The sequence below is a fragment of the Haemaphysalis longicornis genome, unplaced genomic scaffold (genome assembly GCF_048455015.1).
Source record: "Haemaphysalis longicornis isolate Haplotype H1 unplaced genomic scaffold, Haemaphysalis longicornis Haplotype H1 scaffold_4, whole genome shotgun sequence".
NCBI lineage: Eukaryota > Metazoa > Arthropoda > Arachnida > Ixodida > Ixodidae > Haemaphysalis > Haemaphysalis longicornis.
Genome location: NW_027526361.1, coordinates 46,301,707 through 46,324,751, shown reverse-complemented (window position 1 = coordinate 46,324,751; position 23,045 = coordinate 46,301,707). Strand labels below are relative to the sequence as shown.

Below are 23,045 nucleotides of genomic sequence, written 5' to 3'. Positions count from 1 at the left end.
AGTTTCCGAGGCTACGCGTATGGGTTGGAGCTGAGTTTTTCTGTGCATTAAGTTGCGAAACTCCTCCCCGTATGGACTTTGAAAAACGTACCCCGATCTTCTCAACTGTGATCATGATGGAGGGGCGTACGAGAATACCGCCCGTGTTTTGGCCTCTCATTTTGCTTTCCGCCCCACGACAAGTGCTGCTCCATGCGTGGGCTCGAGTTGAAGCGACGTTTTCACTCGAAACGATTGTTTGCGTTTTGATATTGTGCGGTGGCGTGCCTCAATACCTTCTCTACTGCCGTTAGTTTGGTCGGTGCTGTGGCTTTGGCAAACCTCATTATGCACTTGCTTTTGTGCTTGGCCAGTGAAGTATTATCATTGAAATGCGGTGTTAACTGTTGAACGCAAGCTAACTTGGGTAATTTATTCTGCGCACAAAACATCGTTGTCGCTGCCACTGTGAAGAGACGGCCACATATCCATGTCCGTGCCCTGTCACCACCATTATCATCGTTATCGTGAAGACGCCTTTAAAGGATACTTCAGAGCAAGCACACTTTGGCGGTGGTGAAAAAAATTAGCAGTGGCTTAGCTCGGCTATGCCAGGATATACGTAGCGTGAGCTAAGGTTCAGCTGGTTATTCTTAGCTTTCCTGGTTGTCTAGGATTAGCTTGATTATCATGCTTACTGCTGCTTCAATGACTCACACACACGGTATACGCATTATGTGACGCATGTATATTTATCAAGCGGCTCCAGCGCAGCGTCACCAATCGCCCCAGAGCTAAGCTGGTTCCACAGGCTCACGCCAGTGTTGCTGCGACGCACGAGCCATGAGTTGCACACCCGGCCACCCTTCGCATGATCATCAAGCGGACCGGGTCGCCACGTGCGGAACGGAGGTCGGCGAAGACGCTGGGCGCGTTGGGTGCGTGAGAGACGCCGGGACGAGCAACGTTCTGTGCGCCGTGTGACGTCACTGCTCCTCGCGCATGCGCAGCACGGCTCTCCAGGAGCCACGCGAAATTGCTCAACCTCGGCCAGTGTAGCTCACGCTACAAAAAAAGCCGAACAGGTTTATACCAGCGGGGAATGCCACTGCAGCGGCGCGTGGCTGGTAATTTATGCCCAGAGGAGGCTAAAGCGCCAAGGCAAGTTAATCGCCGAACAATTGCATTATACGTTTTCGTAAGTGCGTAATTGTGCGCCATTTTTCGCTTGCCGTACGCGATTCCTTCTGGCCTTTGAGGGGGAAAACAATGAACCAGCTCGAACGGGAGGCAGGAGGAGGCGGTGCCGGCTCCTCGTGGCGGTGGCTGACCGCCAAAGCCTTCGGCGCCGACGTTTCTCTTGGCACCAGGCCACGTATCTATATGTGCTCGGCACGCTATGGTCATGCACGCCGGCTCCGCACGTCTCGCATACCTGCAAGGGTATGTAGGCTTTCGAAGGCAGTAGCGGCCGCTATCCTCCTTCGTTCCCTGTGTGTTTATTCCGTTTCACTCTGTTTTGCTTTGTCCGTTGAATGGAGAGAGTACGGGCCGAGGACGCGTGCCGTTCAGCCAGCGTTGTTGTTTATGGCTCGGGCTACTCATCCCCCCGGTCGTCCATCCATGGGATCGCCGCAATGGTTTGCAGGAGTGGAGGAAAACACTGCGTGTGCGCATCGTCCACTCGAAAATTGACATTCGATGTTCCAGAACTTTTTTTTGTCATTGTTATTAGTGCACCCGTAGCGGCCAATGGTCGGGTCACGTGCACACCACGTGACATTCATCTAAGCCGCGACAACCCATGGGCGTTGACATTTTGGTGTCGCAAGCGCCGCGTGAAGTTGCATCAGACGTAAATGAGTGAGGCGCAGTGTGCCTGTATTTACACCTACATGTGGTCGGCGTACGATGAACAGTCATGTCGCCCTGCTCTGTGTTGGGTTGTTTCTATCGGCTAAAAGGCGCAAAACTCTTGCCTGGCTTTCCGCTGGGGAAGCATTTTGTTACGAGTCACGGTTGGATTGAAATCGTCGCTCGCGGAAGTTTTTTTTTTCACAATTTTTCTAAATGGCTGACAAAGGCGGTAGCGCCGTTATCACATGATTGCCACGAATAAACAGAAGCGCCACTGGGAGTAAACACGGCGATTACTTTTGAGCCCTCACCGCATTCTAGGATCCTACAGCTGAGCTCCTTTCAGCCACAGTTAGATGAACGTACCTGTGAAATGTATCGTCGTTTACGACCGAATAAGCGTATGCGCCTGCGATCACATATCAACCGCAGACTTTTTTTTTAAAGCGAAGCTTTCTGTGCTTCATTGATGGCGACCATCCCTTCCCGAAAACACACTGCAGGAAAGCTAACTTTACACAATGGGTTTCACAAAACGATAATGATGATAAGCGAAGGCACATAAAGCGCCTCAAGAAAAGAAAACGCTTTGTCCCTCGCGTTATGAGAGAGAGAGAGAGAGAGAGAGAGAGAGAGAGAGAGAGAGAGAGAGAGAGAGAGAGAGAGAGAGAGAGAGAGAGAGAGAGAGAGAGAGAGAGAGAGAGAGAGAGAGAGAGAGAGAGAGAGAGAGAGAGAGAGAGAGAGAGAGAGAGAGAGAGAGAGAGAGAGAGAGAGAGAGAGAGAGAGGCATCTATCCGATTGCGCTATTCCGACATGGTTGAGGAAGCTTGGCGTTTTTACCATCTTTCTCTTAAATTAAGAAAGGGGCCTTGATTCTCTCTCGAGAGTACTGCTTACGAGTGCTAGAACTCCCTAGTCAGAAATGCAATCGGGTACCGGTTGACGTGTTTAAGAAGACGTAAAAGTTTTGTCGTTTGGGGAGACGCTTATTTAGTTAATCGGGCGCCAGCACTCAAGGCGGTGTGCTTGGCTGCACGTGCGTGGGAGTCCGCACAATTGCGCGCAACCATTTGGCCGGCTCTATGTTTTTGCTTTCATAAACCGAAATACTGGGATAGAATCTGGGCGTTTCTTCTCTTTTTTTTTTTTTTTGCGTTGTCTTTCTCTCTCTTTTTTTTTATGGCTGTGACTTAGCGAACGCAGGGAATTTTCTTTTATGTAAAAATGGTTCGACGGCAGTTGTCGCCTGGTGTGCCGAGGTATGCCCTGTTCAAATTTTGTTAGCATTAGCACAGTCAAAGGGGTAACGACGTTCTATTGTCTCTCAGGCTTCACGGCAGCGTAGTCTTGTGTAACTCAGCGTCCTTTTCTGTTTGCTACCCAAGATGGGTACTGCGCATGCGCGCGGCCGCAGCGCCTCAATCGACCCCGGGCTGCAGGAGGATGCAGTGCGGCGATATCCGCTCCACTAATGGGCTATTTTTGTACGAAGATGATGTTTCCCCCGTTGGCCTCGGCGTACCCGCGCCGGACCCGCAAAAGCCGACGTGCACAGGCTCAGGTCGAATTGCCGCCGGCTTTGAAACGCCACTGTCAACTTCGCGGGCCGCGCATTCAGGTTACGACGCTCGTTTTAATCCGAAGGGCTTAAACAAAAAAAAAAAAAGTGCGCTGACGTGTTTATTCGCTTTTTCCTGGAAGCGAAGCTGCATACGAGCTTCTGATTCGCCGGCTGGCTGCTTGCGGGCGTCGATTAATCGCGACCTTTCGCGCATGGCGTACTCTGGAAGGTTGGCACGACTCCAGCAGCAGGAAGCGTCGAATGAATCGAAGCGGTAGGCTTCAATTTCTGCGTCGTCTCCGCCGTTATTTATCACCCCGTATGTCTCTGTGCTCACCTTTCAAGGGGCCCTGAACCCTGAAAAACAGCGTTCGCCGATACGGACAAAGTTATTGTCCTGACAATCTCCAACCGCAGGGATTATATTAAGTTCTTCATTTGCTTCTGCTCTTAAGTAAGGTGCGAGGCGAGAATCGCACGTGAATTTATGTGCAGTTTATGTGCCGACGGTATGTACTGACAACTGAATGGATAAAATAGCCGCGGGTGCGCGCGATGTTGCTTATACAATTCGCTTGCCGTGTTCAGCCGGGGTCAGACGGGCACCATTCCTGTGAGGTAAAGCAAGAGAACCGCCTCGCCCGTCCAATAAAAGATATAGAAATATATTCCCTCTCGGTGACGTACGGAAGGGAAAAGTTAGAAAACACCGTCTCTTTCCGCTGAATACAAGGGATTCTCAGATAGCGGAGGACTTTGCGCCCCTTCGTGGGCGCATTTTCACTGCTTGGCATCACAGCGAAGTACGATGTATTAGCAAGCCGCTGTTGTTAATACATCAGTGTTAATACGTTACCGTTGTGTTAACAACCCGCTGCCAGTAAACCAGCCTTCAGCTTGCGATGAAACTGTATAATGCGCAGTTCTGTACAAGCGATGTGGTGGAGACGTTTCACGCGCATTTGCGACTGTACACGTGCTATATTTGGGTCAGGTGTTCGTGGTCGCGCAATGTGATGTTTGCGAATGTTAATTTGGCATGTAGAAAAGGCGTTTAGGGTTTCTTTTTAAAAAGCTTTAAATATCATGCTACATTCGTACATGGCGAAACCTTGTCTTCGTACTGCTGGCACGCGTGGCCCGCGTGATACAGAAATTATTTGCTGGAAGGCCTCTGGGTGTCACAAAGCGCGAACATACCGGATTTTCTTCGTCGGCTATTCGTTTACGCTCACTTTTAGGGGCGAAACACCTGAAGGCCGAGGCTTGTCCGTCCGGCGTCCGTGCTCACGGCACAGCGCCGTGTAAATCGTAACATCCGTGAACAAAAGGTTCACAAAAGGTTAACAAGCACAAAATAAAAGGTTCACAAAAGGTTGGAGAAAGGGAGAGGGGGGAGGGCTCTTGGACAGCCGTGCAGCGCATGCGCGAGGAGCATTGGATTGGATTGAATCGGATTTGGATTTGGATTGGATTGGGCTAAATTGAATTGGATTGGATTGGAAATCGTTTTAGCAGCAGTAAGCACTCTCACGGGTGATTAACGCTAAGAACGACCCCCAGTGCTTCGCCCACTCGTCATGATTCACTTCGTGGAGATGCGTGAATTTTTGTGTAAGCGCTCCGTTTCTGAAACTGTACAACGAAACCCGCAAATGTCGGAACTTGGAACCGTCAAATGATGGAATTTTTTTTCCCCACGAGGATCGAATTGTAGCAGGATTCGCTCATAATAACAATTTGCTTGCGTCGTATTTTTTTAGTTTACACCAAGTGCGGCAATTTTCTTTTTTAAATCTCCACGAACCGCTTATGACCCAAGCATAAATGACCATTTTTTTGCTGAATGCCACCGTTATGCTGTTTTTAAAGAGCTTCTTTTTGCAAGCCTTTAGAATATGTCGCTAGAACGAAAAAAAAGTGGTTTTTCCGCGTTTATTAGTATAGGGGGTGTTTGTGCGCGATATTTTTTTGCCTTGTTTAGTCCCTAATGGCGCCGCAGGGTAGATGCGCCGCGTCTTCCTGTCGCTCAAGGTCAAATCGGCCGTTAAAGGTTACCTCGAGGGAGCAACCACATCGTCCCCCGGTGACAGAGGGTCGTGTATTGCTTTTATCGATTGAACTTGGTATAGCGAACGTCCTTCGTATGACTTATGCGTTCAGAAGTTACCGGGCGCTGTAAACCACGCGCAACTGATTCCGAGATAGGAACGCGGTGCTTTTGTTTTACGGAACCATTCCATTGCCGCGTTATTGGAGTCCCGGGGAGCAGTGTGGGTTGGCTCCGTCTCGCCGAGTGCCGCGCTTGAACGCGTAACTTCACCAGCGGTATACGCGATTCAGTGGGCGCGCCAGACAAAACAGCGTTTGTTCATCTGCAGGTTTCCAAAATTAGATTTGAAGGGTTCGATTTCGTGCGTTCTTTACGGGGGCTTCGGTGTGTGTATGTGTAAAGCGTTTCTGTTGAATCGATGAAGGGTGGACGGGTGGGTTTAAACGCTGTTGGGAGACTTGGGAAGACACACTATTGTGCGCCGTGTTCTCGTTGCCGATTGCATACAACGCGGAACGGAATCGTGCTTTAATAAAGTTAACTAATTTGCAGCTAGGCATATGAAGAGAAATTCAAGTTTTTAATAGGAAAGTGTTTTATTCCGGGATTCACGAAGATTTCATTTACATCGTATCCGTCACGGAAGTGACGCCAGTACAACGAAGCAAGAGGCCTGTAAAGGGTGCACCCCTGCACGCAGGGTCTTCTTGCGGGGAAGCAACCTTTAGCACTAAAGAGTACGTTATGCTTCGGGTTGCTCGTTGTCGGGTTTTATATTTTAACACTAAAGTGTTTGATGCCGGGATACACCAAGATTTCACTGACGTCATGTCCGTCACGGAAACGACGCCAGTACACCTTTGCTGAAGCGATCCGCCAGCAGGACGTCGCTTGACAAGCACACCCACTAGACAGCCGCCGACCCGCAAATCATGCTCAGCTGCAGATTCGCTGCACATTTCACTTTCGTGTTTTACCGATTCCTATCGCAGAGGAATCAACCACAGTTTTTTTATATATTATCCTGCGCCGTAATGATACAAAATCCTTCGTTATTACAAAATAACTTTATTAGAAATCTTGCTTTATTTTAAGCATGGTGTTAGAAGGGTTTAATGTTTGTGTTTAGTGTTTGATGTGCGAAGTGTTTTTTAATGCCTGCATTCAGATCAAATCATCCCCGCTTTTAATGAAGCATCACTGATGAAAGTAGCCGCTTCTCTGTCCCGAGTATTTCTTTGTAAGGAGAGACTACCGCACATGCGAAAGCCGTCGTCTCACTTCGCCTGTACACGTGCGCGTGTCGAAGCTTTAGGCGGAGCGTGGGGTTTACCCGCAGTGGCCGCGTAAGCAGCATTCGGGCTTGCTTGGCGGGACGCTCTCCGTTACCGGCAGGTTGCGTTTATCACTCTACTTACATAAGTTCCCTGTACACTTACGCCTACTAGAGCTTTTCGCCTTGCACTGGTATCACTTTCGCATGGGCTCAAGGGATGCCCGGAATGGACGAGATAGCGGAGAGGACGCGGCGGAATGCAGACGTTTCCGAAGAAATGGCGCAAGAGCGAAACGGGGAGAGGGGTCAGTTCGTGGTGGTGTATCTTTACTGCATGCGACTTTCTCTGCCCACCCTTGTTTCACTTTAGTTTTTGTCCAAGGCTTAACGAGCGGGGAGTGCGCCGTCTTCTGCTACCTTATCGGACGTCCCTGTCTGACCTTTTGCAGAGGAGGAAATCTCTCGTCCTGTCAGCGAGCCACGGGACGCGGCGAAGTCCTTGAGGCAGGATAAGAGGCAGTTATATAGCTGAGAGTGTCCACGGTTGCTACTCTTCCGGCGCGCATAGCAGTCGCCTTCGCTGCGTTCGAGTCTGCGCTGGTCTACGCTGGTTCGGGGAAAGCGTCTACGACGGGTCTAGAAGGGCGTGCGCACGCGTTTGTGGCCGCATTGCTCCAGTTCCTCTACTGTGAGTGTAGCCAGGGGGGAACAGATACGCGAAGCCGTTGACAAACATTTCTGCCTTTTCGCTGTTCCGTTTGAGCTGAATGTCTTCGTACCGTACGTGGCAACTAGGCTGGTGTTAGCGGAAGCAGCAACACCGCACGAGGCGCTGGGCGCGTGAGAACAGCCGGCTGATGACCGGAATGTCGGCGGCGGGAGGTTCGCCCTCCAACAATGAGAAAGAACCCCAAGAGTTGTTCGTTCCCCTGTATTTATTTTTTTTTCTTTTCCAGCGTACGCGCTTTCCCTCGGTCGTCTCGAATTGCCTCCTGCCTTGTAAACGCTCTGCGCAGCTAACTCGATTACTCGCCGGAAAACTGTTTTCATCTCCCTCTCTTTCTCAATGTCCGCGTATCGAGTCGCGTGGAGGCGCTCGCTTGTGCAACGCTCGTTGTGTTGTTCATCGTTCCCCGGTTGTATGCACAGCGCTTTGCGTGCGGAATATCGCCCGGGGCCCTTTTGAAGCGTACGTGTAAGCGCTCGCTTGGTGCGCGCTCGGCGCGGTCGCTTTTGTCGACACGCGATTGACGAAAAACGAAACGGGAGCGTTTTCCCGTCGGCGTGCACTGTTCCAGTTGCGAGACCGTTCCGATTCCGCCCCCCCCTCCCCCCCTTTCTTTTTGGTGCTTTTTGACGAACCAACACACATGTCGTATCGACCGAGTTTTCTCATTTCTCTCGAGCGCGATGGGCCCAGCGCATCCTGCAGGGACCACCGTAAACAATGTTGCATGACTTCTTTTTTCTTTCGGTCAATTTCCATTTTTAATTTCTTGTTCTTTTTTCAAGCATGAACGGGCCAATTGAGACGGAGGGAATAAACGAAATAATGAATTTATTTAAATGACAGAGGCTGAAGAGGGAAAAAAGACCGTTTGGTGATGCGGTTGGAACATTTCACACGTCCGCCCCACATACGGACAACTTCAGGTTATCTGACGAAGGTTCGCTCCTTTTTCTAAAAGCCAGTTCACTTCATTTATTTTCCCGAGTATCTAGCATAATCGTTTAATGTTGCATTATGATCAAAATGATTGCTATTGAGACAAAGCTATTTCTTGAATGAACCAAATTTGTATTTCTTTTGGTCACGCTCCCTTCGAACGACAAAAGGAATGTTTTTTCGCACTTAGTCATAATTATTTTGTCTGAACCGGTTCGCGAACCGGTTCGATGTGTAATTTAGTCGAACCGGGACTGAACCGGAACGAAATTATTTCACCCGAACAGGTATTTTTTCCTGATTATATATATATATATATATATATATATATATATATATATATATATATATATATATATATATATATAGAGAGAGAGAGAGAGAGAGAGAGAGAGAGAGAGACAGACAGAGAGACAGAGACGCAAAATGTGCTGAAAAAGTGTCAGCAAAATGGCGGACACACGTTGAAAGAACGAGCAACGAGGTTCTACTTAGCCTATCCCCTAATTGTACCATGGTTTGCTCATCCCATTGTTTGTGTGTGTGCGCGCCTATATAGCGCCCAAACTTCATGTTAGAAGACACGCTACTTCCGTGGCCAGTCGTTCCGCACAAAGCGTCCGTGTTGCCGGGCAGAACGCCAAGGACTGCGCAAGGTGTCGCAAGATGAAGCGGGAGTGTTGCGAGAGCGCGGTCGTTTTTCTTTTCCGCAATTCTATTCAGGCTCAGGTTCAGTCTGCAGCTGATCCCCACGTGACATTGCACGAGACACCGAGACAGAATCACGTGTCTCTGCATTCCACACTGTCGCTGCTTTCTGCCTGCTGCAATGGACCGAAAGTCGATGCGTTTTGTTGCTTTTCCGTGAGGTATTCGAAATCTCCACGTCATGTTCACATGGGCTGGAAACCAGGTTTTGCTGCAACTTCCGACATGTCGCGGGTGTTCTGGCGCACTCTTCCTGCTTCCTACTTCTCGCAGTTTATTGAAGGGATTAGCGACTTCTATTTCGGTTTTTGCGATGGTACCGCTGCTTGGTCTTTGATCTTTTGCAGACGTCATAAAATCATTTTGGGAGCACTGCATGTCATTCTCTTGTTAAAAACAGTTCGAAATGACTACGGAAAAAGGAAGATGTGTGTATTCAAATTGTTCATGATAAGGTAATTTGGCAGTTAAATGGTTTAACTCGATACCACGTGACGACAGCTCTTGGTTTGTCACTCGGCTTTTGGAAGGCATGTCAGGCCGTGCAGCTTTGCTTCTCGGGCCTTAAGAGTCTTAGAATTCTGAACCTTATAGCTAGTAAACAACTTCTTTCTGGGGACAACAAATTGTTCCTGTCCGTATCTTTCAGATGTTGTTCAAGACGTAGTTTTTAGCAGTTGCGCTAAAACCTCTTCTGTGTCCAAAGCGAACCGAACCGATGGTGTTTTCAAGGAGATGGGCAGCCGAACGGCGTTCTGTCTCTCAGCAGTCGAACAGCGGTCAGCCACTGCCGCCGTCACCACGACAGATGGTGGCGGCGGCAGTGACTCCTCCACGTAACTGGGCATGCCCAGGCGTCGTTTAGCAACAGTCGCGCGCGCTTTTTCTTGGGGGGGGGGGGGGGGGGGGGGGGCACGGCGCGTGCTTGATGGCGTATTTTTATGGCAGTCTTTTTGTCCACAACAGTGCCGCCGCCTTTTCTCGTAATGGGACATCATCATCATCATCATCGACAACAACCGCAACAGCCCACTAGGTCCACTGCAGGACGAAGTCCTCTTCAACCACTCCTGTCCCGCGCCGCTGGAGTCCATTTTATGCCTCCGAAATTCCTTATTTCGTCCCTCCATCGAGTAATCGGCCTTCCTCTTTTTCTAGACCCGTCGCTCGGTGTACACGCTGTCACCCTGGTAGTCCACCGATTGTCGTTTCGCCTAATTACATGACCAGCCCAAGTCCGTTTTCTCCTTTATTAGATGCGGAGCATCTCATGCTCGGGGCTGTGTCCCTCCCTCCCTTGTCCGCGGTCCGCACTCTACTGCGCATGCGCGTCTCTTCAGCCCCGTCAGCGTTTGGACTGACGTCAGCGCAGTCCACTATAAAAAGAAATAGTTAGGCGGCGCCCGGTTTCGATTCCACGACTCTCTGACCGCAACGGGAGGTACGTGGCGCTCTTCCCGCTACAAATCGAGACGGGAGCATGTGCTACGAACGCGCCTTATGTCCTTCACTCTTTCAAACTACGTCAAGGAGCTACTGATACAACGAAGGCACGCGAAGCTGAACTTCAACGGAAACGACGAACTGAAAACTAATGGGAACTTCAGTCGACCCCATGGCTGCTTCGCATACTACTCAGGGTTCCCTTACGGGAAGATGGTGTAATTTTTTGAACTATGATATCTTCTACTCTAGTTTGCTATCTTATCCAGGTAGCTCGTTTTCTCTCTCTAAGTGCTACTCCGATCTCTGTTCGCTCCATGGCACATTCAGCCGATCTAATTTTCCGGGTGTTTAGTGAGGCGCCAAGTTTCAGCTCCGTACATCATCACCGGCAGGACGCAGTGGTTGCATATTCTCCTTTTTGGTGGTAGAGTTAGCTTGCTTTTTATCATCTGTGAGTGTTGGCCTAATGCACCCAGCCCATACCAATTCTGCGTCGTATTTCTTTCTCGCGGGACATATACACCGTATTTTGTCAAGGGTGTTGCCATCTTCTATCTTATGTGGCCTGCTCAGGAAAGTTGCGTCGCGCATGCGTGCTTGTTTACCACGCTACGGATACTGATGCGGCGCTTTTGCGCGCGCTATTCGCGGCTACTGCAGTACACTCAGGAAGGGGAAACTTTCCTACTTTCTTGTATGTGCATCGTGTTAAAAGCAAGAAAATGGGCTATAGGGTTGTGAACAAACGAAATAGGGGTATAGGCACGTTGCACCGGACAGAGGCCGCTGTGAGCGCAGCACTTTTCCTACTGAAGTTGTCTGTAGCGCACGCTAGGGCATCGGTAAAGGAGTGGCGATTCCTCGACCCGTTATCACCCGCTGCCTGCAGCATGCCATGCCAACGATCTACGGGGTTGACACTGAGACACGGTGTAAAGACAGACGGCCGTGATGAATGCATCCGTTCCTCCCTGCCATTTGTACTATCTGCAATCTGACAGTTCGGCTACATTATCAACAGCTAACATATTTTGATTGATTGTAGGGTTTAACGCGCCGACGCAACGCAGGCGATGAGGCGCGCCGTAGTGGAGGGCTCCGGATTAATTTTGACCACCTGGGGATCTTTATCGTGCGCCGAAATCTCGTACACACGGGCGTTTTTGCTTTTCGCCTCCATCAGAAAAGCGGCCGCCGCGGCCAGGAATCGAACCCGCGACCTCGTGCTCAGCAGCGCAACGCCTTAGCCACTGAGCCACCGCGGCGGGTTAACGTATTTTCTTCTGCGCCACCTAAACTGTTCGTTCTCCGCCTTGTTATCAGACGTTGCCTTGGATGCCTTCTTTGTGTGGGCGCCCGTGCGTGACTCGTGATAATCCCGGCTGGTGCTATCCAGGACAGAGCGCCGACACCTACGTAATATCAGAGTCCCTTAATATGAAGGCTACGAACCGAGCCCCTGATATGCGTTTCATCTATCCTACAAGAAATGACCCCCCGAACAGCCAGGATATAGAAAACGGCGCTGCTGCTTGCGAGGCGAACATCAGCGCAGCGTGCGAATACTTTGTTTCGCCTTAAAGACTACAAAAGCATGTGCGCATTGACTTTTTCTTTGCGCTGACGGCGGTTGCATACGCTGCACAAGGAATTTGCGCTTTCGTGCTGAGCGCGGAGATGCCTTACGACGTATACGTTTTCGACACGGAGTCGGCAGTTTTCACTTGCGTATACGGGGGAAAAGACTAGGGAAAGCTGAAAGGGTTGAATTTGAATTGGGACGCACCTGGCCCGTTGCTCCGCGACTCAACGTTGCCGCGACTCGCATTGCTTCGCACACTCCCGTATTCACGCGGCCCGTAAGGCACCCCGCTTGCGTGTAATGGGTAACACCTGGCGGGAGCCTTCTTTGCATATCTATCGGTCGCCCGTCTTGACCGCGTTGAGGCGGCCTCCGCCTGCTTTCGGGCAAATTGCCGCTTCTTCTTCTTTTTTGGTGTCCCCACCCCCCCCCCTCGTTTTTTTTTTCTTCTTCCTTTCTTTCTCGTTATTACTTCGGAGTAGCGTTGGTTTCCGGCAAGTTGGTCATTGCGTGATTAGGCGTTGGCGAGCGCTGTTTTTCCCTGCTCTCGAGGTGGTCCGTGCGTGCAGCCTGCCGCTGGTAATTTTGTGTTTGTTTCCGGGCGGACCCGACGCGTGCCCTCGTTGCCTAAGGCTTTCTGAACCATGCCTGGTTGTGCTGCAGGAGGGGAAATAATAAAAAATAAAGAAAAGGCCGTGTACACCACGTTTCGAGCGCGTTGACGAAGCTATCGTGGATTAGATTAACCCCGTAATGTAGCATATTTACTCCAGAGGGTATCAGGCGGCTGTCGGGGCCTTTTTTTTTTTTTTCTCTTTTTCTTATTGACTAGTCACCGTGCTCACGAAACGGGGATCCGCTTGAGCGGAGCCTCTAACTGCGCGCGATCTGCAAGTCTGACCACGTAGTCGTGGTTTGTTTCCACCGTCTTCGACGCACGAAGTGATATTCTTTTTCTTGTTCGCGCTTCCGTCGCCCACGTGCGCGTTCGTCCGCGCTGGCAACAGCTGAGCGCGTCCGTCGCTGTTTTTCCACTTAGCTTCCTCCTAGAGCTCGCTGGTGTGTCGACGCGGTTCTTCGAGGTTCCAATGTCATCGCCGGGCCGGCTCCCCGCAGTTCGAGCGGAGAAGACGGACCCCGTCAATTCGGAGAAATTGGTTACTACGGGAAACGGCGGGAAAGAGTGTATTTTAAGTTGTCCGCATCGTGCAGTCATTTATGACGGGATTGGGAGGAGCTACCCACAAAGCAAGCAGCGCGGTCCAGCTGGAACAGGAAAAATTCTGCAGAAATTAATTATCTAGAATTATCTACTAATGCGTAGCATTCTTATGCCGCCTGTCTTGGGTGTGAGTTTTTTCCAGCCAAATTTTTGGTTCTTTCTAAATCGTGTCCGACCAGTTATCTACAATTACGCTATTATAACGATTGCAGGTGAAACTTTCGCGAAATCTTTAATATTGTGGAAATGCCATGCGGTATACGTTTTGACGTTTCCCGTATTTTTCATATTTTTGTTATTTTTTAGTTATTCAAAATTTCGCCCGACCAATTATCTCAATTTACGTTACTGTAAAGATTACATTACTGATTAGATTACTGTAAAGATTACATAAAGATTACTTTCGCGAAATCTGCATTATTGTGGAAATGCAGGGCGTTACACGGTTCGCCATTTTCCCTAATTATTTTATATTTTTCTTAGTTTTTTAGTTTTTCAAAACTTCGCTCGACCAGTCATCTCCATTTGCGCTATTATCACGATTACAGGTGGAACTTTCGCGAAATATTCAATATTGCGAAAATACCATGCGGTATACGTTTTGACGGTTTCCGTAATTTTTTTTTTATATTTTTGTTATTTCTTAGTTTTTCAAAATTTCGCCCGACCAATTGTCTCCATTTACGTTATTCTAACGATTACATTTGGAACTTTCGTGAAATCTGCATTTTTGTGGAAATGGAGGGCGTTACACGCTCCTGGCTGTGGGGCTACTCGGCAAAGAATGCTACGCATTAAAAAAAATTACTGGGCGATGTAATGCATATCGGGGCCTTCCTGCAGGTGCGCAAGCACGCCTCGAAATGGATGCTGCTTGTTGGGCTTAAAGTGCATGTATCAGACTTTTTTTTTTTTTTTTTTTTGTACCTGTCGCTGTTTCCTTATATCGGCGTAGTGTCTTCGTCCTTCGTCAAAATGTGCGCTGTTCCTTCCCTTGTGACTCCTTGTCTCGCAACGTTGCTGATCGCGGAGGCCGTACACGTACACTCTGACCTCTGCCCACGAACGCACCGGAACTCATGTGCGCTCCCCGCACTGCTGTGCGTGCTGACGTAACGCGTCCTCTTTCTTCTCCGGTGTGCTTTCATTCGGTCTGGCGGGTTCGTTCGCCTTCGGGGATGCCCCAGGGTTGCGCACGAGCAAGTTTCGATCGAGCAAGTTTTCATCGTTCACGTAAGCGCTTATTGCGAGTAGTAAATGCGAAGGCATTAGTGTATAATCGAATGCGTGATGCCGAACGAATATGCCATTATAGTGGGCGCCCCGGGTGTTATGTCAGGTGATTGCTGCGCCACCGAGTGAAGCCAGCGCTCACCCGCGCTCGCAGCCATTGTGTTCGTACCGCTTGGCGTAGCGGTAAAGTCCCTTGCCTGTCGCTGCGTGTCAGCCGCAGGTTCACCCGCCGCGGTAGCTCAAAGGCTAAGACATTTTGCTGCTGAGCACGAGGACGCGGGTTCGATTCCCGGCCGCGGCGGCCGCTTTTCTGATGGAGGTGAAAGCAAAAACGCCCATGTGTACGAGATTTCGGCGCACGTTAAAGATCCCCAGGTGGTCAAAATTAATCCGGAGCCCTCCACTACGGCGCGCCTCATCGCCTGCGTTGCGTCGGCGCGTTAAAGGAGCCATGAAGAGAAAACACAAGTTTGGTTCATTCGAAAGATTGCCTCGTTAGAACCATAACGACACCACTTATAACGCAAACTTCGCTCAAATAAGCTTCATAATTAGGAAAAAAGGAAATGACCATGCGACCTACCAGCTCATTTTCCGCAACAGAACCTATGATGTCACTCGAGAATGCTCTGCGATTGGCGGAGGCCGGCACAAGCAAACGCATGTTAGGCAGGGCTTACAGTTTGCATAGCGAGCTAAATGCCCGTGAAACATGGTGCACATTCTATTTATGACAAAGAACGGTGGAGTAAACGGTTGAAGTTCCGAACGAACACGCAAGCGTGTGCGCCAATGCGTACGAAACTACCGCCGGCCGAGCTCGACATCTCGCCGTCGCGCAGACGAATTTTCGGGTTCGAGGCTCTTAGGGGCCAACGAACCGTCCCAGCACGCACAGCCGCGACCTTGCTTGGTATCGTAATTCCTTCACAGGAGTTTGGCCGTCATATCGCCAACCAGCAAAGGTAAAAATAGAAACGAGGGGAGTAAGGAACAGCAAGCAGCGACGAGATAGTGACAGTCGTCGCAATTTCGGAATGGTGTTGGCTTGCTGCTATTGTTAGGAGCTCGTTTCCAGTTTACAACCACTGAAAACTTCAGTTTGTTCGAGTACTTTACAATGAAATTTCGTTGCTACGTTTTGAAATTCCCATGTAGTACGGGCAAATCGTCGAGGGAGTGCGACATCCCCGGTGAGGAGATCTCCATTCATGTGCTGCCCAACGACGAACCTCGGCGAAGCAAGTGGCTACGTTTTGTGAACTTTGCAAACGGAGGAGAAAGAGAGCTGAAAGAAGTACGAGTGTGCTCGCTTCATTTCCGAGGAAGTGATTACGGCAGGGACCCTTACGTTAGCTCACTCCTGGGACATGCTGGCGCTCGTCGCCGACTTCGTCAAATCGCCGTAAAAGCGCTCTGACCTTAAAGAAAAAAATGCCGTAAACACCGCGCATTGACGCTCGTATCTTTCTGGTCGAAGCAGAGAGCTCGCGCGAACGGCTTTCCATACACGACACCGGCCAACTGGCATAAGCGATACTGCTACTGAAATTGAACTATTATTAACCGTAATAAAAATACGGCACATACGTACCAGTCTGTATTCGTCCGTCGCGACGGGGCTGACGAGGCAGCGGTGCCGACGGCATGCAGGGCGTTCGTCTGTTGTGGCTATCGCGGAATGGTCGCTTTCCCGTCCACCGCGTATCCCACAACTCTTGCCGCTCGTGCACTTAGAAGCATTGAGCGTTCAAGTTGTGTGAGGTTGTTAAATGCAAGCCCGAGCTCCTCGGCGAGAGTTTTGTTCTCCGGATCAGGCGATTCCATGACTAGGGCTGCGGGTGCACTAGGTTTTACTAGTATTTTTAAAATGGCCGCCGTCTCGGTCGACTCCCGCGTGTGGGTGCTATATGGAGTCGACATACTAAGTATCTGTTTCATGGACCGGCTCGTATGACGCCATTGTTCACGTCACGGAATGTGCAATTTTAGCGGGAGATTTAAAATTTTGGCTTAAATTGCCTTATTTCTCAGTGAATAAAGCATCATTTGCTTCCGGGAAAGCGCTTGGGGTACTATGAAACACTAATCTTTCGAATAAAACAAACTTTTGTTTTCTCTTCATGGCTCCTTTAAACCCCTACAATCAGTCAATCATTCAGTTAATCAGTCTCAGTTTCAGTTTTTCGTCTCTGTCGCGGGGATTTTTGTCTCTTTTCGAAAGACAGCTATGAAGCCTCGTGGCGCGTCGCAGCCAATGGAAATTTAACCTTCGTGTTTCTGCGATGGCGGCTTTTTCGCTCAGTGAGCCACTTAGTGCTTTCTTATTAAAATGCATACCGGAGCTTTTCAGGCGTTCCTGAGGGTTGAGTGGTGTATTCGCCTGTAATAATAAAGGATCCACGCGGTCGCTATTTTCGCAACCATCTCTGTAGTGCGAGTCATCATTACCGCTGGGAGGACGTGTACCGCGACAGGTACACGCGGAGAACGAACCGGCACAAAGGGGTCGACGATACGTTTTCTTCTACACCGCAGTGAACTCACGAAAATGCCCACTTCCTCCCTCTTTGCTTTTTCTTTATTATTGTTCAGCGTAAAACAGGGTCGAGCCAAAGTTCGCCCGCAGGTGCTTGTCCCGAACCAGGTGCACGGCACACATTGTAAATTTATTACTCGAGCAGCGCGAATCGATGTCGACACGGAACAGCGCGGCGCTAGTTTTCGCCGATGGAATGCACCAAGTTTGAAAGGAGAGGGCGCGCGCGCGATTATAGGAATGCGAGATATTGCCTGGCTTTGTGATTCGATTAAATATTCACCGTGAGGCACGTAATCCGGGCCCCGCCTGTTTAACTTCTGCAGTGTCCGTTCGAATCGCGCGCGCTTTTTTGTTGCTGCTGCAGGTATACACGATGTGTATTTTATTAACGTTGCCATTATATATATATACTCGGATTCCCGAAACATGGGCGGGGCTGTGGGGATGCATTATTCAGGCGACCTCGCGTTTTTTCAAGGTTCGGTGTAATCGATCCTGCCACCCCGATTGTCTACATAGCTGTGTGTGTTTATCGTTTTTATTTCTCGCTCGCGTGTGCGCGCTATGTAGAGAGAAGGGAAGCTGCTGCGCACATTCTCGGTACGCGCATTAGCTTCGTGGTGTTATCCGTATGGTGCCCTGCCGAGGAATTAAGCGGAGCGAGCTGTCTCGTGCTTTTCGATGTCGCCCATTTACCAAGGTATCTATTTTTGATGGGGACCATCACTCGCGCCGTAGTCTTCCGGTACCTACATCAATAGTTGCTCCACCGCCGCAGGTCCGAAAGTCGGCGGAGCAAAAGTAGACCGTATACATATATATAGATCAGCGCAGAAGACATTGAGCGAGCAATGAAGCCTCCGTACGCGCCAGTTTTATGTCTGGCCGGAGGGAGGCAATGCATTATGCAATAACGAAGCGCTGCTTGCAAGGCTGTAGCGTGGACAGTTGTGCTTTTAACTTCTCAATGCCCGGATAGTTTGAGCGACCTTGCTGTTAGAACTCTGCATGCGTGCTTCGTATTAAAAGGGTTACTTTGGTTCGTTTATTAACTTACCAAACATATACGAGTTAGTTGAAAAGAGGCGTGTACAGTGAGCGACACTGGGTGGAATTTTTAATGGGGAATAGGCACATTAAGGGATTGGGATGTTTTTATATATTTTTGTTCATTATAGGAGCACCGTACACTCTTAAAAAAAGGTGGTGGCACTTGCTAACAGAACACTAACCAGTTACTTGTCCCAGTATAAACTAGGTACTTAATGCTTTTTCTAACTGCTCATGCATAACCCAGTAAAAAGCTACGCGTGACGTCATTGTGTTCAATAATTCATAGAATTTGTTACTGTCAGTGAATATTAGCATCAAACCAGCAGCAGTTTCTAAGTGCACGGTCTTGACTAGTAACGGTTCCACACTTAGTGGCAGGACCTACGTACCGTTCTGGGGGGTAGTAAAGTTTGTGAGGAGTTAGTAAATACAGCCGTTACGACCATTTTACGAAGTTTTTTGTTAAGAGTGTAGGGACTTCGATGGGTCACTGCTGGTGAATCCCCAGTCTGAAATAATCGTTCTTCTTCTACAGCACTTTCGTCATATAATAAATGTCCAGTTCTCCTTCCTACTAACCGTATAAGGAAGTGACAACACCTGCTCTTACTCGGTTTAATATATAATTACTCGCGTGCATTACCAGATTTTTCTAAATTTACTTTCTTGACAAGAGAACGTCGTCTTCGCACGCAATTTTTTTTTTATTGTCTAGGCTGTCTCTGCGACACACATTTTCCATTCGCTAATTAGGAGGGACCCTTACCCTGACTATTTTGGAAAAACTGAAAAGCTGGTGTGAAGAACGGTGATCGTGAACTTTCGAGCGCAAGAAGTGGAGACAGAAAACTTTTTTGTCGCATTGCAGTTGGGAGCTCGAAGTGGCCACCGCGGTGAGGCGTTATGGTTCCCAAGGACGCGGTTTCGATTCCCGGCCGCGGCGACCGGTTTTCTGATGGAGGCGGTTAGCAAAAACGCCCGTGTGTTCGAGATTTCGGCGCACCTTAAAGATCCCCAGGTTGTCAAAATTAATCCTGAGCCCTCCACTACGGCGCCTCATCGCGTGTGTAGCGTGGGCGCGTTAAACCCCATAATCAATCAATCGAGGTGGCCGCAGGCCCCAGCGTGGCGGCCAGCATAGCCCTGTCCACGAGGAAGAGTTGTGTCCCCAGGTCAGAGCTACCCATCGGCCCCTCCCACTGTGCGTCGGAGGGAATAAGGGGGAAAGGGTCATCGCGGCACCCTCACATATGGATAGAGCACGTTTCACACGTAAGACATTTGGGAAAATGGTAGGGAGAGGTGCGGGTGTGGTGACATACCGCTCGGAAGGAGAGTGTGAGCATGGAGGAGTTTCCATGTACTTTCCTGCGCGTAGTGAGATAGGGATGAGCGGGGGGATGCTTGTGGCAGCCAAGCGCGGGCGCACTTGACATGTGTCGCGACTACGAACCGCTTGATTTTACGCGCCGAAGCAGCACATGGGCTATCCAGAAGCAAGTACGAAGGGCTACGAATTAATGTAGGCCAATGAACTGCAGCTCGGGCCGAAAAAAACAAGGTAGGCGCTTTACGACTGTTTACGTCTAGGAATCTGAAAGCATTGTACTTCCGCGTGCCTGGAATGTTTTCGAGTAATCTTTCTAGATGAATTAAATAACTTGCACCGGTAGATGTCCGGGGCTGTAGTGTGGCGCGTATTCCCCGTGTGCTGGTACAAACACTTCGCTACCGCATGCGTTACAGAGCAGAAAGCGGCATCCGAACAGTGTTCTTTCTCTCAGAACGCGCGCGCAGCCGGCAGGCCGCCACCGCACTCTCCGCTCTCCCAGGTGGCTCCGCGCTTGCCCAGGCGTTTCCTAGCAACAGAGGCGTGCGGATTTTTTGTTTGTTTTTATTATTTAGGCGCGGGTAGTTCTAAATGGCGTGTTTTTTATGACCATCTTTTTGTCACAGTGGTGCCGACGCCACTTCTTCTGGTAACGTGACCCTTGAAAATTGCGTGCCCGTTATCTCGTCCCGCAGGTCGCATATACCGGCCGAAACCTTAGTTAACCCTTTCGGCTCTGGTGGTGTCAATTGACGCCATCACATAAAAGTTCCTCTAGCGCATAGAGCGCGAAACCAAAACTGGTAGTTTTTTGAGGGAATTGTTCTTCAATGATGCCTATTGCGATAGACGTCACTGTTTCGTATTAGTGGAGCTGCACGCTACAAAGAAGAAGAAGCTCCGGTGAAGCCGAAATTACGACATTGAGGCTGAAAAAAATGGCAGTCTCAGTTTTACTCTCAAGCTTGTAAATCTATAAATACGTGCACTACGAAACTCTTTTTGTTTGTAGGTTAATGTGGTCATAAAGGTTAGGAAAATGTGCAAAAGTGATGTCTCTGCTGAACATAAAACTTTTAATTGCCAGATGTCCCAATTATTCGCCTCATTTCTGTTAATACTTTTACTTCTTTCTCTATTTTTTTGTTTGTGGGCTTATGAGACCCTAAAATTTAGGAAAGCACGCACCAAACGCAATTTTGCTTGAAACAAAAAAAGAAAAATCAGGTCTGAAAGGGTTAACGCAGGTGACGTACGTTTGTCTCGTGAGTTGCAATACGGCACCCGCCGCGGTGGCTCAGTGGCTAAGACATTGTGCTGCTGAGCACGAGGACGCGGGTTCGATTCCCGGCCGCGGCGGCCGCTTTTCTGATGGAGGCGGAAAGCAAAAACGCCCGTGTGTACGAGATTTCGGCGCACGTTAAAGATCCCCAGGTGGTCAAAATTAATCCGGAGCCCTCCACTACGGCGCGCCTCATCGCCTGCGTTGCGTCGGCGCGTTAAACCCCACAATCAATCGAGTTGCAATACGGCGTCGGCGGTGGTAGTTTACGCTGGTGCCAGAGCCGATGCAACCGCAGTGTGCAATGACCGCCCTAGTCATAGTTGTCACAAAATTGGTTTCGGAGCGCAGTTGCACAAACGTGCCGTGTCCTTGGGGTCTGAGCGACAGCAGCTAACGTTATAAAGAACGCACTTTTTTTTTTAATGAAATACAAAAGACAAGGAATAACCTTGGGGGGCTCCTTGCGATAGGAGGCGGTAGCTTCAATTGCTCCGCCTTCGCAAGTGCAAGCGTTCCTAAGGCAAAGTCTGCGCCTTTTGTTTTCTAACGTGAAGCAGGTTTGCGGCATTGAACGTGTCCACGCAGGGCTAAAGCTTCTCCGTTACGTCCACGGACGCTTTTGAGGGACTTTACGCAGAGTATTGACCAGTTAGCGAGCAGTGGTTCATTTATATCACGTCGTCGTGAGGGATTGGCGAAGAGCTACATTAATAAACGTTAAAGGTGTGCATTGGTTCATTCGGCCTGAACACACCAATTTGTGCTGGTCCTAGTATTTTGTCGGTATGGCCAAGATTGTTTACTTTTTTTTAACACGAAAGTGTTTTATTCCGGGATTCACGAAGATTTCACTAACGTCATATCCGTCACGGAAATGACGCCCGTACAACGAAGCCAACGACTTGTAAAGTGTGCACCCCTGCACACAGGGTGTTCTTGCGGGGAAGCAACCTTTAGAAATAAAGAGTAGCAGAGAGGGGAATATTGCCTAGGACAGTTACCTCCTGTAACAATAAAAAAAGTATTTTGTGCCTAATAAGCTTTTTGTGCCTGCCCTAAGCAGCGCTAGTATTAAACCAAGAGTATAAAACATAGGTATATTAGTCCTTCTTGGTAAGATGATATGTCATCAACCCGCTACAAAGGGAAAACCAATAGCAATCATCATCATCATCAGTACGTTATACTTCGAGTTGTTCGTTTTCTGGTTTTATATTTTAACACGAAAGTGTTTTATGCCGCGATACCCCAAGATGTCACTGACGTCATATCCGTCACGGAAATGACGCCAGTACACCTTTGCCGAAGCGACCCGCCAGCAGGACGTCGCGCGCCAAGCACACCCACAAGACAGCCGCCGACCCGCAAACCACGCTCAGCTGCAGATTTCGCTGCACATTTCACTTTCGTTTTTTTACTTATTCCTATTACAGAGGAATCAACCAGTTTTTTTCTCTCTTCGTTGCATCTACGCATGTGTGTTGTCAACGCGCACCGTAAACTATAGGCTAGTCCCTGTCGTATGCGGGGCATTGTGGGCAGTTCTACGATTCTCACGAGTGCCGTGGTCAAGTTGAGGAGAGCCGTGACAGTCGTTCTTCCCCGCTTCCTATTCCGCTGTGTGCAGTGAAGGAGAAGGTGGAGACGCTGAGCGAGCAGCTGGGCGCCTATTCCCTGCTGCCGGCCAGCGGCGCCCACGAGCAGCTGGCTGCGACGGACGCTCACGTTGCCGGAGAGCCCGCTTCCTCCTCGGCGGCCTCAGCGGTCGGCGCCAAGGTCACGGCCAAGGCCAAGAGGGAGTCCATGACTGGTCAGTATTGTAGCATGCATTCGTCACTGCTCTCTATCGTGATTAGTTCTATTAACAGCGGTGAGACAGGGAAACGTGGGCGTGCCGCAGGTATCTGTCCTTTCACCAGCGTTGTTCTTGTTTTGCCCAGAATTAGCGCGGATCGGTCTGACCTTCGGGCGTTCGATTATATATATATATATATATATATATATATATATATATATATATATATATATATATATATATATATACATAAGGGTAGGCTGTCATAAAAGATAAAAGCCCAAGAAAGCGTAGGGGGGTGGGGGAAATGTGGTAGGTCATTTATTGTCGTTGTAACAGGCACAGATTTCTGAAAGAAAGGGAGAAAGTGGGAAAAAAACATGGCCGCGGGCTGGGATCCGAACCCACGACCTCCAGAATACGCGTCTGGTGCGATGACCACTGCGCTGCCGGTAGG

General features: G+C 49.5%; 1 protein-coding gene across 4 annotated transcripts in view; it reads left to right on the top strand.

Moving 5' to 3' along the window:
- Positions 1-23,045, top strand: part of Wdr37 (WD repeat domain 37) — a 138,358-nt gene that overhangs the window by 88,615 nt on the left and 26,698 nt on the right. For 3 of the 4 annotated variants that reach the window (XM_077706628.1, XM_077706627.1, XM_077706626.1), the window contains one exon: positions 22,421-22,603. In XM_077706628.1, the coding sequence (XP_077562754.1) occupies positions 22,421-22,603 (183 nt within the window). Of the gene's footprint in view, positions 1-17,740; positions 17,826-22,420; positions 22,604-23,045 lie in introns of those variants that run through there. The other variant, XM_077706629.1, reaches the window with a different exon arrangement.